The sequence below is a fragment of the Lingula anatina genome, chromosome 4 (genome assembly GCF_051362555.1).
Source record: "Lingula anatina isolate TDL-2025a chromosome 4, LinAna3.0, whole genome shotgun sequence".
NCBI classification, from domain to species: domain Eukaryota; kingdom Metazoa; phylum Brachiopoda; class Lingulata; order Lingulida; family Lingulidae; genus Lingula; species Lingula anatina.
In genome coordinates this window covers 27,151,241-27,178,463 of record NC_141770.1, presented here as the reverse complement: position 1 = coordinate 27,178,463, position 27,223 = coordinate 27,151,241, and the positions used below count along the sequence as shown (strand labels likewise).

Here is a 27,223-nt window from a genome sequence, read left to right as displayed (position 1 = left end):
CCTCAATTTTATGTCTATCCTCTGTTTTTTGTGGATTCAAATATCGCCTTGGCGCTGACATGTTGGCAGTCGTGAAAAGTGTTCTCCCGTTCTTTAGAAACCCCCTTTTTCTTTCTGTATTATTGAGATGCATAACGCGTGATGAAACAGTTGTTTCTCTTTCATTGTTACGTCTTATTCAAAGTAATAACAGTTAAGTCAGTTTGATTTATTTGAAGCCACTGCATGACTAAAATGGTTGTGTTTGTAGCTACTTTTGTCATACATAAAGTTGGTTCACAGGGTTTATCATTGACCTCGCTGACAGTTTGCTGTCCCTTGCATGGTCAAATTGAGAATAGTGTCATAAACACTTAACAAACTATGAAATACAATTTATTTATTTGAACAGAAAAATGACAAAATGATGTTTGAATTTTTCATGATGTAGGGAAAAATAAAGTACCATCCACACTGCAGTAGAAAGCAGCGAGTCACTAGTAGTAACGTGTGAACAGTATCATACAAATATAAACATTATATGTCCCATGCTTCATATGCTCATAGGTTGAACGACACAAATGGGAATAGAAACAATTACAAAATACATCAAAACCTAAGACAACAAAAAATTGACTACTGAATATGTATAAATCTTTCGACGCCATTATCCTGAGGCAATAACAATCAATAGAGATAGTGAATATGTTATTATTAAAGTTTAAATGTTCACAATAACCGCACGCGTATTGCTGGCCTGTAAATTGGTGGTCTGCTGATATTAGAAACGTGATTCACTACTAACACTGCACTAAACTATAGAAAACAAATCAAATAGCTTAATAAAATACTTGATTTTTTAAAAAAAGAAGCATTTTCGTCCGAACTCAAATGTTCGCTTATGGTTAAGGTGCCCAAAGTAATGTGGCATAAAGTCCATTAATTTAATTAATTTTCAAAATTACTGAAATTTATTTACAAATTTTCACACTAAAACTATCAGGGAAAACGAAAAGACCCTCTCACGAGCCACATATCACTATTGATGCAATCTGCATGTGTATACTTACAAAGTAATATGGCGATAAAGGACATCCGTGTTTTTTATAATATAAATGACGGATGATCGGGGTATTTTGGTCCTTAACCTTATCTCAGCCACAGTCATATTTGTTCTTACAACTAACCGTAAGCGGGTGTGCTATTGTATCTGACCATAAGAAAACCTTAAACCATGAAAGCACATAGTTTGTTTACATACATTGTGGCAAAGTTGTCTTTAATCACCGTAGTACTGCCGGAAAAATCACGGTCTCCAAACCCGTTTCCGAGTTTTTAAATCTTCTCTTTCTTTGCTCCTTAAAGGTTTAAAGCGTATAATACTCCTTTGGGCATTTATTTCACTTTCGATCGAATCAAAGTCAAATCAAATGGCACTGCACAAACCCTAGTGTCCACCACTACAAGGTCTGTTTGTGACCTCCAGATGGCTTGCGGTCGCAAATGTGACAAGACAAGCTTCTCCTGTTCACCACGTTTTTCCTTTTTTTCATTTTATTTCACGTTTTTCCGCTTTCCGTATTCATTATTTCTTCTTTTGCTTGTTTCCGTCACCGCTTTGACTTCCTTGGCAATGATCCTTTTTGGCTTGGAGTTTTTGATTTAGATCTTGATTTGGAAGATGAGTGTCGTCTGCGGGGCGTGGGTGGACTGGGTTCCGTCAATGTACTGGTGCTAGAACTCGACTGCAGCCCTGGGAAAGAGATTACACAACAACATGTAGAGACGTTTGTGGGAGATTTTCTGTTATGGCTCATTGGTGAATCTCAAAGGAATGACACTCTTGAGGGATTATTATTATTATTATTATTATTATTATTAACTCATGTGTTTATTGATTCCCTTGTTGGCATAAAAATGACAACTTCGTTGTACCTGGGATACTAAAGAATCAAACTGCGATTAAAAATAAAGTTTTGAACGATAAAGAGCTATTCTTGGGGGTAGTCATCGGACAAACTGACGTAGACGAAAGCTAAGATATCAGAAGGCGGCTTATCTCACACCACATGGTACATCACAGACATGTTCCTACCCTGGGCGACATCATCCCCGCTGGGTGAAGAGCCACGGTCTTCATCTCTGCTTCTACGGCGACTGGATTTCTTCTCCCTTCTTAAATGATAAAACAATACAATGTACAGATATTCCTTCACGTAAAGGGAATATATAAGTCACATATGCTAGATGCGACCATTGCACTTGCTCTTTGCTGAAACAAGTTACAAGTAACGATTGAACGAGGGAGCTAGAAATAAGTTCCATTGAACATATTGGAGTGAATTAGATTGATTACAATCGATGCTTATGGGGGTTCTTTTTTACGTGCACTAAAATGCCCTACCTTTTCTCCGACTGCCTGTCGCTCTTGCGGGACCTCTCTGACCTTGCGGGTGACGGGGACCCCCTCCTCCTGGACCGCGAGTAAGACGACGTCCGGTGGCGAGGGTGGGGCAGTGAATAAAACCCCTGGGGTGGAAGGCCTAGGATACACAGCACAATATGATGAAGTAAGTTTCATATTTGTGTAATGAAAATTAAAAAGGTCTCGCATGGTAACTGATTACGATGAAGGATCAACTTGATACTTTGTGAGAAGTTGACATTAAACAGAAGAGATATATCCAATACAGCCATACCAAGACGTAAGAGAGGGCCAAACAATATATTAATACGCACACTGGCACACACACACACAAACTCTACGCACAAATAAACGATATAAGTAGACGAATGCATGTACGCCCGCACAAACACATCTCCACACACACAAATACATATACATACACACATATATACATGTACATACTGCAAGATACACTCAAGAGAATGCGTATGTTTGTAAATTTGATCTTTTTCAGTTGTCAGAAGAACAATTCTCAAATCAGTTTGACAGCAAAAAAGTTAATAAATATAAATTGAATCATATTGATTCTACTTTAGAGCGATGGAAGCTTTTTAAATCATTTCACCTGGCGGCGGTGCCTGTTTAACTTCTAATTGCTGAATCATGGCTTTGAGCGCCGCCATTTCAGTCATTAATGTCTCCTGATTGTTGGTGAAGGTTTTTATTTCATCTCTGATAGGTGCCAGTGCAGTCTCAAACTTTTCTTCGGTTAGACAGTCCGTTTTCTTCTCCAAGAATGCATTCAGGATGGAGTACTTCACATCGGCTAGCAAAACCTCTATTTTGTCCTAAAATAAAGTGAGACGTCTAAAACATGCTTCACAGGAAACGCCAATAATCAAACAGCGCATTGATTGTGGTATATTGAATATTAAATACGAAGCAAAAATAATCTAGTAAATACAATAAGAAAATAAAAACGAAATAAAATATGGTTGCGACAATTGTCACCACGTGACCCCGATGGCAGGTCAGTTCCCCTGAGGATGGCATTGTGAGCAGGTCGAACCGTAGGAGTGGAACAATGAAAGATGCTTCTTTTGATCAGCCATATTAGAACGTTCTTTTTTCGTGTACTCTTTGAAAACAACTATTTTGTAAACATTAGCAACTTAAAATAAAACTCCTTTTGTATCCAGTAACTGAGTCAATTGTTTTCTCTACTTTGGTTTCAACACAATTGAATGAATAAAAACATAAACTTTGATCCCTGGTAGATAAGCCAGTAACGTTCCTTAAATCAAAGGGTAAATGTCAGAGGAATTTGTATAATATTCTTATATTTTGAAACTGGATGGTTAGTCAGTTCCACACTGCTTATAAAAAAATTACAAGATTTCATAAACTGTGACGGAATAACGAAAACAAAACACTCTGGAAGACCTGGGCATCGATCCCAGTACCTTTCGCATGCTAAGCGAGCGCTCTACCATTTGAGCTAGACCCCCTCATGGTTCGGCCTTGTATTATAATTGTATACTCTTATGATTTACATTCGTAATCCAAGCTTGCCCACATCTCATTGCACATATTTTTCCTTATCTTTAGTTTAGAATTATTACCATGATTAGGCCTACATGTATCATATATTGCCTATACATAAATATTTTACCGAGCATATCTTACCTTCATCTCTAGTTTAGAACTGTCGGACGCTGTGCTGAAGGCCACTTTGTTCAGCTCAATCCGGACAAACTCCTTCATGTCCTCCAGCTCATCCTGAAACGCATATACCTCATTTTAATTACCAATCCCCTAAATTAGTTTTCTGTTGTTTTATGGCGCCATCACTATGGTTTGATTATAAATAGATAAATAAATAAATAAATAAATAAATAAATGAAACAAAAAACAAAGAAACATCCCAACCTGAAAACTGATCAACCCCACGTTTTGTACAATGATGTAATTTAATCCTAGGGATATAATTCCTATTATGTAACACTGGCGTTATTATCCATTACCCAAGTATAAAACTGACTTATAGTCGTGATATCAAAATTGGTTTATTAGTACTATTGAATATCTATTGACATCTAATTATGAAACTACCTTTAATTGGAAGGCCACTTTTTTCAGGTCGTCGTCATCACAGGTGGCCGACTCGTCATAAGGAATCTCCTCCGGTGCACACTGGGTGTGGATGAAGGACCGGAAGTTCTCTTTACGCTGCTTGGACATCCGGGTCCACACGTTCAGAATGGTCACCGCCTTTAACATCATGGCGTTCGCCTGGGCGTTGTCATACACTCTGGATGAGCGAAAACGTCGAGAAAAACATGACACTGAATCTTTGGATAGAAGCAGGTTAATATTCAGCATGACTAATTAAGTGACTTACATGTACCTACTACTACTACTACTACTACTACTACTACTACTTCTACTACTACTACTTCTACTACTACTACTACTACTTCTACTACTACTACTACTACTTCTACTACTTCTACTACTACTACAGTACTACTACTACTACTACTACTACTACTTCTACTACTACTACTACTAATAACATTCAATGTGTCTTGCAACTTAATAGATGGATAGTGCAATACAATATAATGTCTTTGCGTCAAAAGAAAAACAGATAATTAATAACTCAAAGGAAAATACATAAAGTTGAATATGAAAGTAAAATGTGCTCAAACATGGTTAATTGGTTTTGCTTAATATAAACTTAAAAGGGCATTTATTTACCATTTTTATATCAACATATTCTTTACCTTTGAAATGTATCAGACAGCAGTGCAATGAACAGGTTCAGACACAAAATGGCGGAGATAGCTAACCACGCCCCCACTAACACGTCAGCCATGATGTAATCTGCACGCTTCATACCCTAAACATAGAGAACAACAGAAACACCATGAGGCACGTTAAAGATAAAGATGGATCCTTCTCAGCCAGACGCTTTTTACGGGTTACTAAAAACCGACGTTAGCTCTCCATTTTAGTTCAACAGTATACATCACTTAATTATGTATGTTGAGATAAAATGCGCGTATGTCCCTTCCATTTTACAATATAATCGAGCTACCTCATAGTAATATGCGTATATTTACCGGGGGTGGGGGGTATACATAATCATACATTCATAAACGGAAAATGAGAAATTATACATCAATGAAGAAACTCAGCAAACACGAAAGTCGTTCAGCAACGTACCTCGTAGTCGTAGTTCTCCACCAGCGTCATCCTGAAGAGACTGAACATCATTCGTGCAGGGTCTTCAAACCCCTTGATGTACACGGTGGTATTGTGGGGGTAGGGGTTGGGGAACGCCTCCGAGTCGTCCTGGATCTTCTCTCCCCCGAACACCAGCCAGTAGGCAATAGCTAGAACGGACAGTGAATGGGTCAAAACAAATATATTAAGCTATAAAACGCAGATATTAAGTTTAAATAAAACTTGGAATTAGACGCCCGGGCTTCCGGATTATGTGCTTTCTTCAAGGAGATAATTAATTTTTATTATATTTTTATTATACATTATTATATAAATTTTATAAATAAAACGGATATGCTACATTTATATCAAAACGGACATTCTATTTGAAAGGGATACGTTATGTAAAACGGATATATCACGCCTGAATATTTGTCATTCTACTAAATAAAATATAAATAATAAACTAAAATAAATAAAAAATGAAAATAAATTGAACGTTGAACACTTTAAGAAGTAAGTTTGGCTTAGGATGTCTTACCAAACGGTATGTAAAACTCGAGGTACAGGAACAGAAACCGTACCACGTCTCCCAGCATGTGACCTAACATGACGATGAACGGACCTGAAAGAGGCAGAAGATAGTCCTGTCTCAAGGAAAATACTGATATGAAAAACAAATCAAAATTTTACCTGAATTTTAATAATCAGAGAAAGAATTTCATTGTGCGTACAATAAATGTAGTAAAATAATTGAGTTCTCTATTATCTCCTACAATTTAACATTTGAAGTGGCCTCGAACAATAAGATTTTCTAAGAGAAGTCAACATGATACCATTCAAAACTTTTATTGGTCACATATCGAATTGGCAAAAGAAATACTCACCGAGCAAAGAAAACGCCCGAGCACTTTTTAATAGCCTCAGCCATATTAAGATAACGTTGATGACGCTGATCCGGATATTCGTCCTGGATACCACGTGATCATGAATGAACAGCGCCGTCACGTGGGAAAATAGGGAAACTAACAGAAACGTGTAGATCACCCAGTCAAATACGTTCCTGACATGTTAAAAGAAAAAAAAAATACATCCAATACAGTAAAAGTTGAACAGTGGAACAATACCAGATGTTTCTTTTGATCCGCCGTCTTTGAATTTCGTTTAACTTTTCTTTTTTTATGTACTATTTGAAAACAACTATTTTGTAAACATTAGCAACTTTATTTAAGTAAAATTCAGAATATCATTTGGTTAACTGGGATAAAACCATTGCTCTTCTTAAACAAAAGAGATTCCATTGCGTAAAAAATTCTCAAAATACCATGTACTCAATCAGATTGTGGGCCACTATACCCGGTACAAGTATACTGATTTAACCTTAGATACAGTAAACAAATACTTCTGGTCTAAAAGAGAAAAACATTTCTTGACTCGCGTTGCACTGTAGACACCACCAAACGACTTACCACCAGTCATCAAAATAATGTGGTTTCCTGCGATCCAAGTCCTTCTTCTCCGCCTGCAGATACTCTTCCTCTTCTGGCCATCTTGGATGGCAATACTGGATGTCCTTCTGTAAGTCTCCAAGCCGCCATTTTTTATACCTCTGAAATTTCTTGATGGAGGTGTAGGTGTTCTGAACCCCTTCTTGTATCTGGATGAGCCACAAAATAACGCCAATACCCTGGAAACCAGGGAATGGTGATTATTTATTTATGCATTTATTATTCATTTTATTCCTACCTCAAAGGGTATAAGATAGAAAAAACACATAAACAAAATCGTACACATAATACATATAATAAAAAACATCATTCTGAAATATGATCAGGTTAAAATATTGGACAAAGAAATAAAAATCAAAATAGATTAAATGAAATTAAAAAAAATTACTAAAATGTTTCATTTGGAAGATGAATTATTTAGTCAACGTCGCAAGGCCAAAATCGTGTAATTTGAATTGTAATTGAAACTACGACAGAACAATGTTACCGATAAGCGAATATTGTGTTCCACTTACTATCAGCACCACCCTCCAGACATCCTGTGGCAGTTCATAGCCGACATGTTCTCTCTGCTGGTCCTCCACCACGTACGTACCATTCACCACAGCAATGGCCGACCACACCAAGATGAATAAAAGGTTCAGCATCATGTTTAACCAGGCACCTGTCCTGTTTAGGAATAATTGGCCGGGTAACAGATCACTAATTTTTATTTCTTGAAATAATATTAACAACCAAGGCTATCATCACACTGTTTAAGTACCAAAGTGTATTTTCGATGTTCTCTGAAAGTCAGAAAGACGAGTTTCGAAACCTACTCTTGTGCTCACTACACGTGCTGTATAATGATAACAAAATAGATAAATAAATAAAGATTTAATAAATTTATTTGTTTATTTATACCTCCCAAACTGCTGCCACTGTATGGAGATGAGCCGCTGAACCACCGGATGCATGACGAGGTCGAACTGTTTGGCTGTCACAATAGCCTGCAGCTGTGGAGAGAGATAAAGTGACATGTGTTTATAGCAGCAAACACATTCTTTTATTGCAATAACTGTACCATTTTTATTTATTTCACGAATATCATAATATTGCAGTTTCAATAAGGGTACCAGATGTTTTCAAACGGCCTTTGTACTAGTATATATTGATGAATTACGAGCGGCCTCTATTTCTCCTTTACCTACACCACTGGTAGAAAATAGATGATCAATATTCGGTCATCGTCCTAAATTCTCTATTGTCTACGCCTGTAGCCTACATATCTGTGCTAATCAAATATTGTTTAACATTAAGAGTCTGTTTAAGCCACACATCAGGTTACCGGTGACATGGGTCTCCCGTCCAGAGGTTCTCCTGGCTTCTGCGTCTCAAGGTGGTTCAGGTAAAAGTACTGTCTGCGTCTGGTGCCGTTCTTTAAGTAGAACTGGTCTAGACCTATCTTGGCCTGCAGGTAGAAAGAGGGCACACTTAAGATACATAGACGAAGAAAGGAAAAGGAAAAACATCTGCAGTGTATTCAAAGATAATTCCTGAGTTACATTGCACATGTACAATACAATAATACGACTAGAAAAGCACTCCGAGAGCGCAGACCTCCGCCAAGGCAGCAAAGTCTCCACCCAATGCCGTTTCACCCCTAAATTTTCATTCTATTATGATTTAGTTTGTTTTTTTTGCTTTTTGATCATTGATTATTGATTGATTATTGATCCAGATCACCACAAAAAACTAATCATCTTTTCCTTGGCCCACTTCTGACAGTTCCTAAAAATTTCATCAAAATCGGTCCATAACTTTTTTTGAGTTATGTTGATGACAGACAGACAGACAGACAGACAGACAGACTGACTGACAAACAAACAAACAAACAAACAAACAAACAGGGGTGAAAACATAACCTCCTTGGCGGAGGTAAAGATAGGTAAAAACAACATAAAAAGTCACTTAAGGCATTCTGAACTTGAATTTATTATCGAAACAAGAAGCATATCTCACTTTGCTGCAGTATGGTTTGATAGGCTGATATGATATTATGATCAGCCAGTTGGTCTTTTAAGATTTAAACATTTAGTCTAGAAACCACTGGCGCAGACAGTGTGTTGTAAATAACACGTTATATTCATAACCGGCACTATATCTATATATTTACCACGGCTGGCATCCGTGTTATCATCCACACAATGGCGGTCTGGCCACTGTTGTCTTTGACGGACGCTGGCGCTCCAAGATCGAGGAGCAGCCGAGCCGAGTCGGCACGATCTGAAAAAGGTCAAAAATTGATTTAACGATGAGAATCCCAGGATGCGTAATCCCGCTGATTTGATAGTCACTGGCGTTGAGTGATATCATGAAGTGAAAAAATATATAGTATAAGGCTAATACAGGGAGCTACTGTTCTGCTGAGGTGTAAGAATAGTGCCCATTTTTAGGGGATTTAAACTGTACGCGTGCAATTCTATGATAAAAAAGATGGCCTGAACAGAAGAAAATTTGCTACGATAGCGTTATTATTGAATAGATTATAACGAATATGCGTATAAATAAAAATGTAAGCAAAAATAAATAAATAAATGATAAATGATAAAACTATGAATTCAAATACTTCAACCAATAAAAGCAACCTACTGGATTCAGCAGCCAGGTGGACCGGTGTTCTCCCCTTGTAGTCCCGTACCAGTTTGTACTCACAGTGATGCTTGACTAGAGTTTTCAGGGACTGGCAGGCATCGTTCTTTGCGGCAAAGTGGACCGGGGTTTGGTTCTCTACCGCTGTGCGAGCCTCACGCGCCGCTACATTCGTAAAAATTAAAAGTTGATCACATCATCCATAAAAGTTCACTTTACTCTTATTTCATATGAAAATAGAGATACAGAAATAAGAAAAATAATAATATAGGTTTAAACAGCTTGTCCTACACCTCAGTTTTTCACTCTAAGAGTTAATATAAATTTACCTGCTTGCATAAATAATTATTGAACAAGATGTTTCTCATATAGTATATAAATAGGTCTCCGTCCTCAATGATTTAATTTGCAAATTATCAAACAACAATAACAGCAATGATAACAGTAAGTGATGACATGCCAGCCTGGTACCTCCCTGTCCTATAAGAAAGTCTATCATCTCCGGATAGTCCACGGCGGCGGCTATATGGAGTGGAGTACGGCCGTACATATCAGCCTGGTTCACGTCCGCCCCCTTCTCTACCATGAACCGCGCCACGTCCACGTGCCACACCCGCGCCACCTATAGAGTAAAACATAAACTTAACGAATTATCTGATTGTAGGTACATCGCGGTGCAGATCGGACTGATTAGAACTGCTGCTTTTTCGATCGTGAATTTTCCCCTACGGCTTGCAACACCCGCTCCATGGGGAATGATGCACATGCTTGTATACTTAATATGTATGCCCTATTCACACTGGTAGATAAAAGTGTACTAGAAAAGTGTATTTGAATTAGTATGCTATACTGAAAATTTGGCGAACTGTCTTCCTATTAAATTATTTAAAGAGATTTCATAAACTTCGTTTTTAGGATGCTCAGCCTGTCATAAAATTAACATTTTTCTTCTATAAAAGCAATGCACTGAAGTAAGACATGATTCTTATCGTCTTGTTCCTTTTCACGTATTTGGCATATTCTATCAATGATTGGCGTGTTTATGCATCTTCCCGTTTCTACATATAAGGGTTAAATCAACATCCGGAATTGACTTGAAATTATTTCTCTTCCTGTTTTTAAACATTTAAAAAATATATATATTTTTTTTTTTCTGTTTTTAATTCTTTCTAAAATGTCAAATACATGTGCGTTCTAAGTTTTAAAATTTTGTTTTTGTTTAATATTTGTATTAAATTTTTTGAAGATTTTAATATCAAAAATTGATTTGTTCGAAAATGAATTTCCATAAGATAATGCAGATATTTGGCTGAACCCAAGTGACTCTTTACTACTCAACTAGCTGTCTTCTAGGAGGTGAAGGTAAAGGTTGTGGCAATATACTGGGGTTAAAATAGTTAAAATGTCCAATAGTAAGATAACCAAGCAGAAGAGTTCAACGTGCTTAATGTGTTGAATGCTTTGCAATACGCTGCTAATGTTACATGTGTGTTACATTAGCCAATTATTCTTAAGTCTTTATTAGTATTGAACCACCCTCGGGGCCTTAGAGCTTTTCTAACTGAGTTTTGAGGCATCATTATGTGTTGATCTCTTCAGTTTGGGATCATTGCTCTTAACACCAAATGCAATTAGCGAACACTCGCGCGTGCAATGTAAGACCATATGTTAAGTATGGTAAAATCCCAGACAACATACATGTAGTTTAAAATAAGTCGTAGTAGCAAAGTTAAACACATGGCGTTAATGACTTTTGGCTTTGGTTTATGGTTTTCACCTTCAGGTATCACTAAGGATCTACATGCAGTCTTAAGAAAAAAACATAATCGAAATTTGCCAAGTTGCCAAGAGCGTAAAGTGAGATACATTACCAAATGGTTTTATACCCAAGGATGTAATTTCAATTTCTCTACTCTTATTCATATTTCATTTACAATGCTGTACTCATACATGGGTTGTTTTGAAATCTATTTGAAAGATTATTTCTCAAGATTTCTTCTCAGGATTTCTGCACAAAAAATTATGATAGATGAAAAAACGAAATTATTCTTATAAACAATATGTTTTTTATTTATTGTTGCCGTTCTTTCATTGATTAATTTATCAATTCCTTAATTTGTTTTTTATTCATTTTTTGGGTAGAGCACCGCTACTGTTGACCTTTTCCTTAATCAAAATCAACAAATGCTAGGTTCTGCTTGACGAAGAAGTTACAGGAAAACTACTCAGATATCTGCTAAGAACATCAGAGTGCTGAACAGTCTGCCAGCAATACTTGTTTACAGGCCTTGGCCTTGGTGTCATGGACTAGTCTTACAAGACACTATAAGACCGTAAGCTGGGCTGAACTGTAAGATTATTCTAATCTACAACAATAAACATCAAAACCGTAAAGTTCCGCTAAAAGAAGTATTTAAAAGATTTCTCTCTGTTTATAAAATAGACGCAGTACATCGTTGGTGTCAAGTACATGCATAACCTAACCTATAATGAGTCAAAGCAAAGATGTTAATTAGACAATTCCTTGATCAGAGCACATGGAAATCTCTGCACTAAAAGTAAAGACCAACTTTCAGTCTTACGTACCCGGTACTATGTTCTTTGTGGAAGCGGCCCAGGTCTTCTTTACCAACAACATACACTTCAGAGCCATAATCATCAGACTATAAACACACTTTTTTAAGACATGTCTCAATATTGGCTTGGCGTCTAATAGTATCCGCACACCATACTGCATGTACTGGGGTTCTAGTTTTGTTTTCTAAAATCTATGTTAGAACATCTCAAAATATTAACATTCCCTTTCATCGCCAAGACGAACCAAAACCAAACTGACAAATTACGATCTATTGGCCGGTTTTTGCGTGGAAAGTTCCTACTGTATGTTATCGAGTGTCTCCCGTCACGGAGATTTGAACCAGTGAATTACATGATGGAAGGAAACTACAGCGTGTATTTTCTGTTAAGAGCCTATAATAGATTTACAGATCGATTTTTGACGTAGTACACCTTGGTGATAAAGGCAATATTGCTGATTTTCACAGTACAATTGACCTGATAGTTTGCTGTATGTAAATTCCTTATGTACATTGTGTGTCTTAAGACGACCATGCAGTTAACGTCTCCATGCTCTTTTTAATTGTCACCGTTACTGGAAATTGACACCTGATACGCTTCCGTACCACTCAGCGTTTATATGCAAAGGCTACTGTGGACTGGCACGCAGAACTGCAACTTACTCGATTAAAGGTAACTTGGTTTTATAACCCTTTTCCCAATAAACAATAGCAGTCCGATTTATACTCTATTTCTGGTACATTCATGACCCCGGTGCATCCTGAAAATACCTGGCCTCCCTGGGGAGCAGACATCCCAAACAGCCGCATGTGGCGCTAGGGTCGAGTTAACACCAACAATTACCGGCGTTCCAATGTCCAGCTGCTCTTTACTCCTGACTTCATTCTCTATACTGTATTCCAGACCTCAGCAAATGTTATCAATTTTGACCTCGCATATTGATTTCAGCCAAAGTATAATAGTGTATATAATAAACACATTTGATATCTTCTTAACGTAATAGACACACTTATTTATAATTTGTTATTTGAAGCACATGCTTTTGATTCAAAGATAGAAACGTTGAACAGTGGAACCTTTGCATTGTCATTCTACACAATTTCATAAAATATCAACATTATTTTGTATCCGGTAAGCATAAGATTAGACTATAGGTATTTTTTTTAGTTATTCTAGTGATTTTCAATTAAAAAATGATGTCACACGGTTCCTGAAATTAGGGTTTCTTACTGTCTGCCTATATATGAAAATCTTGAACCAGAAAGCTCTACAAATATAAAAGATGGTACTGCTTAGTTATGGATATCTCAATTTCTCCGCCCTAAGTATAAAGTAGAAGAATGGTCTACACTATATGTCGAAAACAGAAATCATTTCTCATGTAAGAAGAGCAGACTCTATACGCATGTCGAAAAAAAAAAAAACACGAATCAAAACAAACGAAAACAAAGACATTTGATCTGCGCGTCTTCCAAAATCGTCCCTAAAGCAAGCCACTCAGACGGCGTTAAAGTGGCATTAATGGCTCAGGTTACTTTCCTCCGTTACAAGCCACCTGTTGTTGCTACCCTGTGTTCAGAAATAACCTAAGGTGAGAGCTGCGATAGCACGAGAATCACGAAAACAAAAGTTTATTGTTCTTTTACCATTTTAATGTCTTTCTCCTTTTTTTTTTTAATCAAAATACGTATTTATTTTAGTAATGTCCAATGAGGGTAAGGACGAAACGAATAACGAAATAAAAAATTCATTATCTGAGTATTATTTTATGATACATGACAGACGTTTTGATACACATATTCGGCAAGCGGCTACTGTAAAATCATGACATGGCGAATTTATATATAATTATATCCAGGCTTCTTTGTTGTATTTATCATCTGTTTTTTTAATTATCTTTAATTCAATAACCTTATTGACATTCTCTCTTCTAAACCTGTCAATCTATAAATTGACAAACAGATAAGCGAATAAAACATAATAAAACCGAACGCCCTGTTCCCTCTACCGCACACCCCCGCACATGACCTTGACCCCCACTCACCTCGTGCAGCACGGTCTGGCCGTTCTTGTCTGTGCACTTGACATCGGCACCGGAAGTCAGCAGTGAATCTACAAAATCCAAATCGAGACTGTCTACGTCCTTTAGCAAGCCAAGCTGTGCAAAATAATGTATAAGAGCTCGATTGCAATCCACGGTGATCTGTTTCTCTCCCCTTAGAAGGCTCTCGGTGTGATAGGTGGGGGACATTTCGTCGATCCCCAGGCCACTGGTCTTGAAGTCGGCCATCAAGTGGACACCTTAATTGTTTACAAAATATTTATAATTATACAAATAAACAGTAAACGCTGCTGGAATGCCGGCATAGTGTTGTTTTATCGTCTTAATTCTTCGATATTTTAACTCCATTTCCTTAGCATTCGTAACAAAAACAATTTTCATAAACACGTGTTCACAATATAAGCCCATTTTTCACTTATAGTAGTTTAAAATATTCAAAGTTAAAAGCATTAAATGGAATTGGAAATGGGTAACATTCGAGAGGGTTTGCTGCAGTAGACAGACAATAACATGTAAAGCTTGGCAATGGCAATTAAATCAGAACCAACATCGTCAAAATAGAACTCGTAAAACTGAAGCAAATAAAACAATCATGTACCGGTACTATTGTGTACATATATTTATCCATTATAAATGCCATAATAAAATCAAATGAATAAATAAATCTGGTTCAAAAAGGAAATGAAACTCGCAAAAAATATACACAGAGAAAAATATAATGAACTCAAATTTTGACTTTTCTTATTTAACAAAGACTTTTTTCTGTGAATGCTTCTAAAGTCAACTTTAAATTAAATATCTCATTTCATGGAAGAAAGTAAGAGTGACTGATAGCAAAGACGGCTGTAAACACTATAACCATTCGCTTTTGACAAACTAAAAACTTAATCTTTCTTTCTACAAAACCTCGTTTACATAGGATTCGATAAAACATAATAACAATAAATGGAAGTTAACAAACAAAATCTCCGAAGGTCAAGCTAAATGTCGACCAGTGCATTGGATACTACATGGTATATCTGTTTGATACAAGGTCAAACTACTCATCTCCTCAATAATTCCCCAACTTTTAAATACTTATTTCCTTAAAATCGTTGTTTCAAAATAACAGCAAAAAAGAAAAAAAAATCTACTGAGACATCACAGGGTATTTCGTCTTGCCTTTGACTTTGGTCGTTCTCCTCTTGGACACGTAGTAGCGCCATCTTGACTCTCCCCTGCCCCTGGGGCTGGTAGGTCCGTCGTGGTGGCCGTGCAGGGAACTTCCGTCGTTATGAATTGAGCTCTGATCTTCACCCATGGTTATATCCTCCAGGGAAGACATGGGTTTACTGCCAGGCAGGTGGCGCACGTCATTAGGCAACGTTAGGGCCGATTTATTATGGGATCCTGCCTGCATCTTCTTGGCTGGATCAAGAAGTGGGATCATTTGACCATGCTCCAGAATCCGCTTCCCGATCTTCTGATACCTGCTGTCGTTCATGCTTTACAGTTTATTTTTGAACGAGTTGCATAAGCAGGGTATGTGTGCGGTCTTTTTCACTGATATATCTGGTTCCATGTGTGGTCGACGGCTTACCGTCGGTGTGTTGCTTGCGTAACATTCCAGACCGTTGCGATATTTATTTCCTTTGAAACATAGATTCTGCGCCATCAATTCTGTAAAACAACAAATATGTGCTCTGATGGAAATTCATCTGTGTAATCTGCTGATCATGTTATACAATTAAACTTTTCACCTTCTACACAAAATTGTAGTTGTATCCTACAGAACTTTGGCCCACTCCGTGACCTTGCTAGGTGTGTGTTACTAAGAGACTCAAAGTGAAAAAAAAAAAATAAAGGAAAGTTAAACTTGGAACATGAACAGAGAAGTACATAAGAGATAAATGTAGAGCCTGAAACACACGGTGCTCTGTTATACCAAGTACATGTAGGTACGTGCATCGGTATACCGGGTGTTCAGGTAGAGATAGCTCTAACCAGGAGTGAGGTGATACTGCCTGTCTAGGAGGCACGGGGGGGGGGGGGGGGGGGATAACGACCAGAGGCTGTTTTTCTGTGTGTGTGCTACTTTCTTTCTCTCTCTCTCTCTCTCTCCACACACACGGTTTCTACTCACTCATATACAGGCTTAATTAGATTTGGAAGAGCTTGCGACTACATGTAAATCATGGGCACTTATTGAACAGAGTGCATGCAGACATATCTGTCTGTGAAGGCAATTCGTGTGTTTTTGCCAACCATATTGGACCTTTCATCATTACAGCGTCATCAAAGGTGGGTATCATGTAAATGTTTCAGTTTAATAAAATTCATCTCAAAATGTAACTGGAGTTTTACGTTTTCCTTTTGTGTCCAGACTAATGCCTGATGAGACATTGCTTACAAAAATTAAATGGGATTATTTAACCCCATATCAATAGAAATAGTAAAAAAGTCAAAATTTTTGGAAGAATTGCAGAAAGGAGAAAACAATAAACTCGGAACATATGGAAAAATTAAATATACTTATGAGGCTGAACCTTATGTAAAACTCAATGTTCCTTTAGCTAAAAAAAAGTCTTAGCAAAAATGAGGACCAGTGATCATGAATTAGAAATTGAAAGAGGGCGATATACAAAACCAAAGACGCCAATAGACAAAAGGAAATGCCCCCACTGCGACCCAATAGAAGATGAAGCACACTTGTTTTTCTGCAGAATGCAGCACAGTGAACACAGAGCCGAACGGGAAATACTGTTCGCCTGCATACCAGTGGTGAATTTGCAGGGTCCAACAGACAATATACTACGTATCTATTTTACTTAATCCAGTCTCTGCGCAGTCTCTGTGAGTGCCATATGTAAATTAGTAAACAGTGCATTTAAAAAGCGTTTATCCCTGCGTGGATGAGCATAGTTTGTTACGTAAATTATTTTATAGATGTATTAGTTAGAGAACCTGTGAATTTAAACAATTTCTTTGTGCTCAATAAATTATTATTATTATTATTATTATCATTATTATTATTATTATTATTATTATTATTATTTAGTCAGACCAGCAGGATTCCCAAGCGACATTGAGTTTTATATCAGGCCTTCAGAAGATAGCATTCCGTGTAATATCTTTAGCTTAAAGCTGAGGAAGCTGCACGCCTCCCACCTGTTACACTGCCAGGTATTTGTGGAGAAAAACTGCTTGGAACATCTGCAGAACAATAGAACACGTCCAATCAGCCTGAAGTAAGAACCCCTGCAGGTATAATACTGAACATGAATTAGACCACGGTGGAAGTGAAGAACAAAAGACTCAGACGTGGTGTAACTCGCATAACCGCACATCTCGCATGAATGTGTTATAACCCGTTCATGGACCGTGGTCTTAATAAGACAGACCCCTCGTCAGCGGGAGTTATGTGACATCCACTCGTGCTACGCACTCGTGTATGCCACATAACCCTCGCTGATTCGGGGTCTATCTATTACATAGTGCACTGCAGGTCCCACGTGGCGGAGGACACGTCGTGTTAACTCTGCCAGGTGCTTTCTTTGAAAAGTGCGATAATTTCGCCCACTTTTCGGCTATTACGTGGATGCTGATATAGGTTACAGTTTACTTGGCTCGATCTGTCTGAGTTATCTAACATGTCTAATTTCACATGTACATGTACCTGTAGTATAGGGCGAGTTCATTGCGAGGAGTGTTCTTAGAGTTCCATTGTATTAGATTTAGAAATAAAGCCCAGGGCCGTAGCCTGAGCAAAATGCCAGGGGGGGCAGTAAGCGGACACGAGGGGGCGAAGCACCCGAAGGGGGGGTGTGGGTGTGGAAATTTTTTAAAAACTGTATGTATAATACTGCATTCTGGTGCATTTTAACTGTTATTTATTGCTCAATCAGAAGCCAAAAATTGTGGGTTCATATTGCCATTTTGCCATATTTGCACCTCAAACCCCAGGGGGGGGGGGGGGGGCAGCTGCCCCCCCCCCCCCCCCCCGGGAGGCTACGGCCCTGAAGCCACCACGTGTGGACTGTTGTAGGCTACAGGGACAAACAAATGAAAAATGGCATAAATAAGATGCTGTGTAAATGAAAATATCCGGTAAAAATTAAATATTTATGATAAATACAGTAGTGATGAATTTGAGGTGTTCATCGAACTGAGGCACATTGTCCATTTGCCTCCACAGGGACGTATCCTAACTTATGTGAAGAGAGGGCTTTCATTTTTTATGTCAATGAGTGCCCAGCATTAAATCAATCAAACTTATACTTGATTCATCGAGTGAATTACACAAAACAACCTATTCTATTTCCTTTCTTTGTGTCGTGGGAGTAATTGACCAATTAATCGATTAGAGTATATGATTAAAGGAAACAATTGAGACACTCAAGTTCATTGAGTATGATATATTCACCAAAATATATTATCTGTTAGAATACTGCACATTTGAGTACCACTATTTTAACAATTTCAGAGTCAAACGCACAAATTACACTGGAAAAATAATCACGCGCAGTTAATTATCCATGTATTTCTTTCCTTTTTTACTTTATTCGTGGCTGGACATTTCCTTCCATATTCATCTTACCTGTCTAAATTTGACTTTTATTGAAGATGTGCTTTCTTAAACAGATCTGTTTAGGGGTTCGAACATATTTCCTGCTTGACAAACTTTAGATCTACCAAAGCGCCCTAGCTTCCCTTGATCAAACTATCAGGTTCAGTCCTGCACGTAGTCTTTCCAAGAAGGAATAAAAATTTAAGGAGATAAACTTATGTTTAAACCCATGGATCGACCAAAGGAATATAATATAATATAATATAATATGCATGAACAAAAATATTAAACGATCATGGAAGCCCATTTTCTTCAAAACCCAGAAACATTTGTTTACATCGTTCTTGGCAAGTGTACGTGAAACTACCAGTAAAAAATAAAACTTTGGGGATTTCTCGGCTAATGAACTCTTCTCATCAATATACATTAAACCAACACATCTCTCCACACTATATGAGCAATAACGAAGCACTTTCTGTTGGTTATTTGTAAAGTTAATGATAATTACCCAGCCAAATGGCAGAATAGCTGTGTTTTATGTTCATCTAATAGACAGTTTGCGCAACACGCTGTTATTAATACAGGTACAATATTACCTAATGCCGTCATGGGGGATGATAAAATGGCGGATCTGTCAAATATGAATAATTTATCCTTTCTAAACTTATCTCTTCAACTGTCTTTCTTTTTTGCACTCTCGTTTTTGTCTTGTAATTCAGTTTCTTATATTTGTCCTTACTTGACCTGATCAAGCAGCAGCAGATTCAGACAGGCCCCAAGGGGTGAGGGTTGTGGGGGGGGGGGGTCGTTCATATCAGTAACCTGATAATAGTATCAGATTGAAAGGGATACCTAAGGATGCTTCAGGTGAATTTGCAGAGTCAAAAAAGAAGCTTCTTTTCGGGAAATGTATTAAGCATCAATTAAAAGATTCACTAGAGCTGTTAGACTATGTTGGTAATTTCCTTTAAAACTGGTTGCTTTCCATGCCGTCTATCCGGCTATAGTGTGGAGTATTGTAAGTCATCTCCGTGTGAACAGTACGGGTAGCACTGAACATTGATGAAGTAATTGGAGGTGCCTTCATTTCACTTTTCTAATCAGTCAATAATGTTGATGTTTTGATGTTTAAGTGGCTTTGTTTTAGGACGGCTTTACACGATTTGGTGAAGAATTTATGAAGTAGAAACTTCGGAGGGTTGTTTTCTATACCGAAATTTGGCTGCTAATTTATTGTTATTTTATTATTTTATTTTTATAAGTAATGGCAGTAGTAGAAGTCGTATGAGTGTTGTTGTTTTGTAATAGCTGATGTGGTGCTCTTTTGTAACTGATATGTATTTGTCTGGTCGTTGCAGGTGTGGCTTTCCAGTGTTGCCTTAACTTGTCCCTGCAGTGTTGGTTTGGTATTGTTGACAAGTTAGACGAATGGGTTATATAGTTACTGCAAGTGTAAATTGAGATTAAACCCCCGTTTGTATGCAGCACGGTATGGACAGCGGAAACAGAAATTTCAAGCGCCTACAGCCATTTTAATTCCACGCAAGGACGTCATCACGGTCAATTAGATAGAACTTGTAAATAAATTTGCTGTCCCGACGGTACAGAGCACGAACAGTTTAGCTGTAAGCAGTAGGTGACAAGTACACTGAAAACCAACGAAGTGATAGTTTTGCATTATTCAATCATCCTGTAGTGTTCATATAACAATGGCGGGTCAAAGGGACACAACGAGCACCCCCCCCCCCACCCCATGTTAAAAGTCCCCCTTCTCCTTCCCAAAACAGTTTACCTAACAAAATAACTAGTAAACGGAGACAAAATCAAGCAAATTTTCATCCTTGTACCTTGCATATTTTTTTTTCTAAAATTGTCTTCGGTTGCTGTTTTGTATTTTCTGAGCGACAAGTAATTTCCTTTATCCTTGGTCACCCCGCCACCCCAACCCCCTTTATTCTAGGTTACTCCTCTACCCCAACGCCACCCCTTGACAATAATTTTCATCTACCTGTATGTAACATTTAACTTTAGATGTGATATATTTAGATTTAAATGATGAAAAATATCCCCTGTGCTGTTGCCACACATAATGCCGCGTTTATTATTATTATTATTATTATTATTATTCCATAGTCACTCACTGTAACACACCCTTTATCCCACACATTCTCTATTATTCTTTATCTTTCATCTCACACTCCCTGTCTTGTCCATTTCTCACTGGCCGTTGGCTGAACTCTCACTTCCAATGTTGGCATTGAAAGATGACCGCTGTCCGTAAGGCTAACTGATACGGCTGATTGCCCAAGACAATGGTCAATCAATAAAATCTGGCAATGTCAATTAAATTTATGATAAGAGAATTGTCACTAAATGCATTATCATTTTAAAAAGTGCATTGTACATTGAATGACGATGAAAATGTCTTACCTTGCGTGGCGTCTTGTCATCTCTGGTAGCAAGAGTTTCTTAGGCACAAAAAGTGTTCACTTGTTAATAAATATAATATTGTCCTTCTTTGCTGATCGTGTTTCTCTTTCTCAGATATACTCGTACATCCCAGTGAAAATGTATCGCTCTTCCTCCTCAATGAAAAATGTGATTAACTGCACAAATATTGTTGTGCAATCAATTTTATTTACGCATAAAAAAATTCAAATTAATTATCCATGTGCTCACACAGCAAATAGTCTAGAGTACTCCCACACGATCTTCATCAGTGGTAACTTCGCTGACATTTTTACCGACTTTCAATATGCTTGCACCTTTATAGTAAACGTTTTCCGTCCTTAGGAGGTAAAATACACTGAACTATCCTAATTGATCAAACAATGAATATTGCACCGTTTGCCAAAACGTCTGGTGCACGTAACATCACGCCGTTCTTGTTGTTCGTCAGTTGTCGTAACATCTTCTTTGCGATATTTGCAACTGCCTGCGTGAAATACCCCGAGGGTTTCATTTACCTCGCACATCTGCACGCACTCAACATACGGACGTATCTTTCAATGTGCCGTAACAAATAGCAGGAGTCCTCTTTTCACCAAACTCTACAGTATCGATCATAATTGCAAAACCCATCACCACGCAGCCGCTTGGATTTACCGCGATTCTCTCTCGTCTAATCGCAGTTTATGTGTACGCTACCTATACTATCGTTACTGTAGCTTACAAGGTATAACAGACACCGGCAACTGTTCCTTCGCGTTGTGTTCGGAACCCGAGCCTCTCAGACCGGCAATTACGGCTGTTAAAAGCGACCTTCGTGTCCTGACATTTTGGTGGAAGAGTTTAAAATAAAACAACAGGTATTTTGTGTATCTGTTTGAACAGGTCAACGCTCTACACCATATAAATAGCTCCCTTATAAATGATTGCGCCATCAATCAATGATGCAATAAAATTTCGGAGTATACCGATTTAGAATAAATCAAATAGATAGTTTGTGATATATATGTTTTTGGTTATAATCTTTCCTCACAAAGATAAAAAAGAAAACAAAAAAGAAACAGATAATAAATCAGCAGCCGTGGATTTCGTTTAGTGTATCTATTGATCAAAGCCAGGTTCTTGTTCTGCTATACACCGCATGCATACACTAGCGAGCACTTAGCTGTATCTTGAGGCGGCTAAATGTGATAAAGGAACACCTCTGTGTGCGGATTGCAAGACCTTACAGACGCTCGGAAAGATGCACACAGAGGTATTCACAATCACTTTTTCTGGAAATGTTGCTGGAATGATTGAAACGATGTCTGATATTGCCCGTCACGATAGAAAATTAAGATGCCATTTTTAGGAGTTCAAGGTGAAATTTGATACGGGAAGTATAACTCTCCTGGTACTTTTTCATTCTTTCTTTCTTTCTATTTAATTGTGAAGGAAGAGTAGACAGACAGAGAAAATGAAGCACAGACAAATATTGCTGCCAAGAAAGGGTTTGCCACGCTCCAAATACTAACACGTGACCTCCAGAGGTGGGGTTACCTAGAGAACCACGCCCACAATACCAACACGTGATCATCAGTGGTGGGGTTACCTGGGGAACCACGCCCTCAATACTAACACGTGACCTCCAGAGGTGGGGTTACCTATAGAGAACCACACCCACAGTGGGAACACGTGACCCGCAGAGGCGGGGTACCTGGGACCTCGACTTCATAATTTCTATAACGGTTGTTTAGAGGATGTACTTGCTGATAAAGAGAGATTGTTTGCAATACTAAAGCCCAACGTGCATTGTATGCCTATATTTGAATTTTTCTACAAAGAACATCTCTTCCTCTCTCTCTCTCCCTCTCTCAGGTGGTAAATTCTGAGGCAGCGTCAGGTCGATTCCTGCCTCTCAACATTTTGGCAAACCTCCCACGTGCCGCCAGTAGCAGAGGGGCAGCAGGCGAGGGAACTCATCAAAAGTCTTAATTCAATAGAGAAAGCATCTCACACTGCAATCAATACCTTGTTACTGAACCCACCGCGGACCTGGAAACTCGTGGCACTGAGGGGTGAACTTCCATTTCAGCTCGTGCATTATGTATGGTCTGAGACCGGGTCGTGTGGGGACATGGCTGCACGTGCAATGTGGGAACACGTCTTCCGGGAAATCTGCCCAGTTTGTGATATCACTAAGGCCTTTTTTCAACTCCAATAATAACCCATACAGCTTTATTTATATACAATATACTTGTAAATGAAGGACGTTTTTCATTTGTTCTTGGATATTTTTACACACATATGTACATAATTATTGTGCTTTTGTGTATATCTGATGTTATCACGTTAGCCATCATGCACACGCACACATACACGATACACAGGGCAATAACCTGAGAGAAAATGCCTGGGTTGCAGCATGCCAGTAGTTTGTATAGGATACTTGACTGCTGTAGACTCTGAAAGAACGGTAATATACTTCTAATAGACAGAAAAAAAGGAATATTTGTGCCCCCTCCTCCTCCTCCTCCTCCTCCGCAGTCTACAGTATAGTGAATAGTTCTAGCTGATATCCACTTTGGTGCGATTGATGGAAATATCTGTTATACCAGAGGTTTTATAGCACCGCACGTCGAGTGTGTCTGTGGCGGGACAAGTGCTGGATTGGCGGCACGGCTCTTTAAGTGCTTTTTGTGAGTCGGCATTGATTTCAGCGCTACCGTCTTTAGCTTTATACGTCTTGTAAAATTGCGCAAATGAAGTCATTGGTATTTTGATGAATGATCACAAAAGAACAAAACTTCATAAAGCTTAAAATCGTTACAATTGTGAAATGCATTGTTTGGATCGTATCGTTGTTTGAAGTAAACTCAATACGTGTTAAAACACCGCAGGTACTTGACTCACACATTCTTAGATACTAGTATGTTGCCTCATTGGAAAATCAGTAGTATCACAGTAGGCCTTATATCTTATATATGTTCATTGCAATGAAAACAGCATAAGCCTGTGTGATTCACTTTATTAAATCATTATATTATATTATACTGTATACATAACTGTAGATATAACTTTCCTTTATCTTTTCTTCACGTTAATACACACTTGACATTTAATTTGAATATTTTTTGCAAATCAGTTTACTTTGATTTTTTCTACTTTTTTCAAGTTATGAATGAAAACAAGGTTTTATATCAGATTCCAGTCACAGCAACGACCATTGGTGCGTCTGGTCTCATCTTTCTGCTACTGGGGCTACTGGCGGCAAGGCATTATTTATGACAGGTTCTCTGGAGTTTAAACAGGGATAATATTCCAGGCAACGATCGGACCTTGTCCACTTTGGTTCATATGTGTTGTACACGTAGGTCCGTTAGGCCGTAGATTAGGCAATAGTGGCTACCCAAAGATTGTCTATAGTCTTCGAATCCAGCGATTTTGATGGCCGCAGTAGCTGGTCGATGATATTGCGGTGTTCACGGAGGGTCCCTCAGCGGTCCCCTGGTATAGTAACCTGCTTAAACCAGTCTGGCTTGGAAAAGACTTTTTGGTGACAATTTGCCCTTCATTCTGGAGGGAAGCACTTGTCTTTATCTGTTTGTAGCAGAAAAACCTTAAAAACAATGGATCCTGTTTTCCCGTGGAAAGGTCTGAGTGACTTGGGCGTGGCCTGTGTGAAGATACACCAGGCTGGGCATACCTCTGTAAAACTGTGTGGAGCGTTCCTTGCGACACAATAATCTGTTTGGCAATGTCTTTCTGGTGCATATCAACAATGATGTACATTGTAATACTCTGCCGCGCCCAGTTTACTCAGAGTAACGTCCGCTACTTATACGCAAAATTTCAAAATCATCTGTGCATTCTTTGCCAAATATTGAAACTTTTTTTGACTGAACCATGCCCTGCCGCAATCATACAAAGACCAGCCAAAAGAGCACTACCCCAGGAAATCACCACACATTACGTAATGCAGCAACGCTTCAGACAAGGCAGCCAGTTAATTGTTACTGACACACCTGACTTTACATTTATCTATCCTCATAATTCACATGAGATACATGTTTTGGAAATAAATAGCACATTTTTACCTGCACACACCTTTGAAAATAAAATATTCCATATTAAATACCAGGTCTGTAAGTGGGTTGACATTGAAAATAGCATTTCATAATATGCTTTAAAAAGTTTTTGCTTGAGATGTATTTACTAGATATGATACCTCAGTGGATTTTTAGTACGGAGGTATCTCCCCGTATGAGTGATAAAAATAAATCTGTGTGATGAACTTTTACCACATCAGTACCGGTATATTAAACTGTTAAGTACCAGTCTCTGTAAGAATCAGAAAAATAACATAGGGGCATTGGAACATGACCCTCCCAGATTTTGTTTTCTTTTAAATTATTGTGAAGAACTATGCTAAAAACTAATAAATTGAGCCCGAAAAGTTGCATATTTAAAATAATTTATTTTTTAGAGCGTTTTATATTTAAGCCTGAAATTTTTCTCCCATATGCTTTTCTATATAAAATGTTCAGGTAACCCCATATTCACTGACAAATAACTCGTATGGCCGACGTAGTTATGTAAGATGGCTATACAAGATGTTTACAGCATATATTCAGGTACCAAAAAAAGAAATAAAATTTTTTTCAAAACACAAAATGGTTAAATTACATTAAAAACAATCAACGCTAAAACTACGCGAAAAAGACCATCTGCGCATGCGCAGTAGCGGTGACTGCTAAACTACGAACTCATTCAGATGTAAATAAATTGAATTAAGGTTATTTATCTCATGAAATGGATATTTTTTTGGATAAATGGCACTTGTTTTCTGGGTCATTTATTGCTTGGATTGTTTTTATGCTGACTGGTGTGTAGTATTTGTTTCCGCACATCGTTTAGCAGTCTCTGTAAGGTTCAGAATAGGGTGGCACATGACCCTCTCAGATTTTGATGAAAATTGGTGTATTTGTTCATTATAGCCCCAAACCAACATAATGGATATTGGTTTGTTTGAATCACCCTCGGCGGTATGAGGATATTGATACATGATTATAACTTACCATTATCTTTTTATGTTAATCAGATGGTTGCTAATGCATGTACAGGTATTAGCTCATTTTGTTATTTACATGCAGATAGTTATGATATCAGTATTTAGATCTTATTATTTTATTAGTATATGGAATGATAGAAATATCCCAATAAAAACTATATCCTCGACGAAGATGAAACACTGAAATACCCCTGTCGTACCTCTTGTAAACTCTAGGCAGTACACCACTGAAGGCCGCCATCCCGCGGTGCCTGGAGTCCAGCTACCAAAGTTGTTTGGGTTAAAACAAATTGCACAGGCAAAGATGAGACGAATTCATGCTGAGGCAAAGCGCGATATTTATATATATACTAAATCGATTGCTATCTTACCGTCTCTTTCGGCAAATTTGAGGCGCTTTCGCCTTTTCCTGTAGTTCTGTAAACCTTCCATCGAGTAAGTAAGTGTAGTTGTGAGAAGTGAAGGTGAGCGGGCACGTGAACAGTTACCGAGAATAAAGGTAATTAATGATGACGACTTATGCATAAGGGGCTGTTGTGATTCCTTGGTTGTTTTTCGTAACGTAAATTTTCTTTGGTGAGCTACCTTAATTAGAATAGCTTGAATGCAAAAGAGAGAGATAAATGAGAAGGGTGTGGCAGAAGAGAGAGAGAGAGAGAGGCGAGGAGGAAGAGGCAAGAGATATAAGAAGGAAAGGAAATTAGAGACCATATCTGAATATAGTGAATGTAGACTAATAATAAAAAATAAAAAAATAATTACAACAATAAATAATAATAAAATAATA

The 27,223-nt window shown here is 38.0% G+C and overlaps 1 protein-coding gene across 3 annotated transcripts; it reads right to left on the bottom strand.

The window, feature by feature from the left end:
* Positions 1-364: 364 nt before the first annotated feature.
* LOC106159619 (uncharacterized) lies at positions 365-27,147 on the bottom strand. 3 transcript variants are annotated; one of them, XM_013535934.3, is made up of 20 exons: positions 21,369-22,092; positions 15,554-16,051; positions 14,375-14,631; positions 10,225-10,375; positions 9,754-9,918; positions 9,278-9,387; positions 8,450-8,572; positions 8,026-8,117; positions 7,638-7,791; positions 7,084-7,301; positions 6,502-6,677; positions 6,156-6,239; positions 5,615-5,784; positions 5,173-5,288; positions 4,499-4,697; positions 4,073-4,165; positions 3,012-3,234; positions 2,384-2,522; positions 2,075-2,154; positions 365-1,732 (listed from the first exon to the last, which is right to left on the bottom strand). In XM_013535934.3, exons 2-20 carry the CDS (start codon positions 15,873-15,875, stop codon positions 1,590-1,592), a joined length of 3,015 nt encoding a protein of 1,004 aa, XP_013391388.1. In that variant the 5' UTR covers positions 15,876-16,051; positions 21,369-22,092; the 3' UTR covers positions 365-1,589. The 3 variants fall into 3 exon arrangements, with proteins under 3 accessions (XP_013391388.1, XP_013391389.2, XP_013391390.2); XM_013535935.3 differs by lacking the exons at positions 15,554-16,051; positions 21,369-22,092 and adding an exon at positions 26,808-27,147; XM_013535936.3 differs by lacking the exons at positions 15,554-16,051; positions 21,369-22,092 and adding an exon at positions 26,808-27,147 and having other exon boundaries at positions 14,375-14,442.
* Between the last annotated feature and the right edge of the window lie 76 nt (positions 27,148-27,223).

Coding starts and splice junctions, on each gene's coding strand:
- LOC106159619 (XM_013535935.3), bottom strand. CDS start 27,147: ATGGTCTCTAATTTCCTTTCCTTCTTATATCTCTTGCCTCTTCCTCCT. Junction 8,118..8,449: donor ACGGGAGACCCATGTCACCG/GTAACCTGATGT, acceptor CTCTCTCCACAG/CTGCAGGCTATTGTGACAGC. Junction 4,698..5,172: donor CTGTCTGATACATTTCAAAG/GTAAAGAATATG, acceptor TCGCTCATCCAG/AGTGTATGACAACGCCCAGG.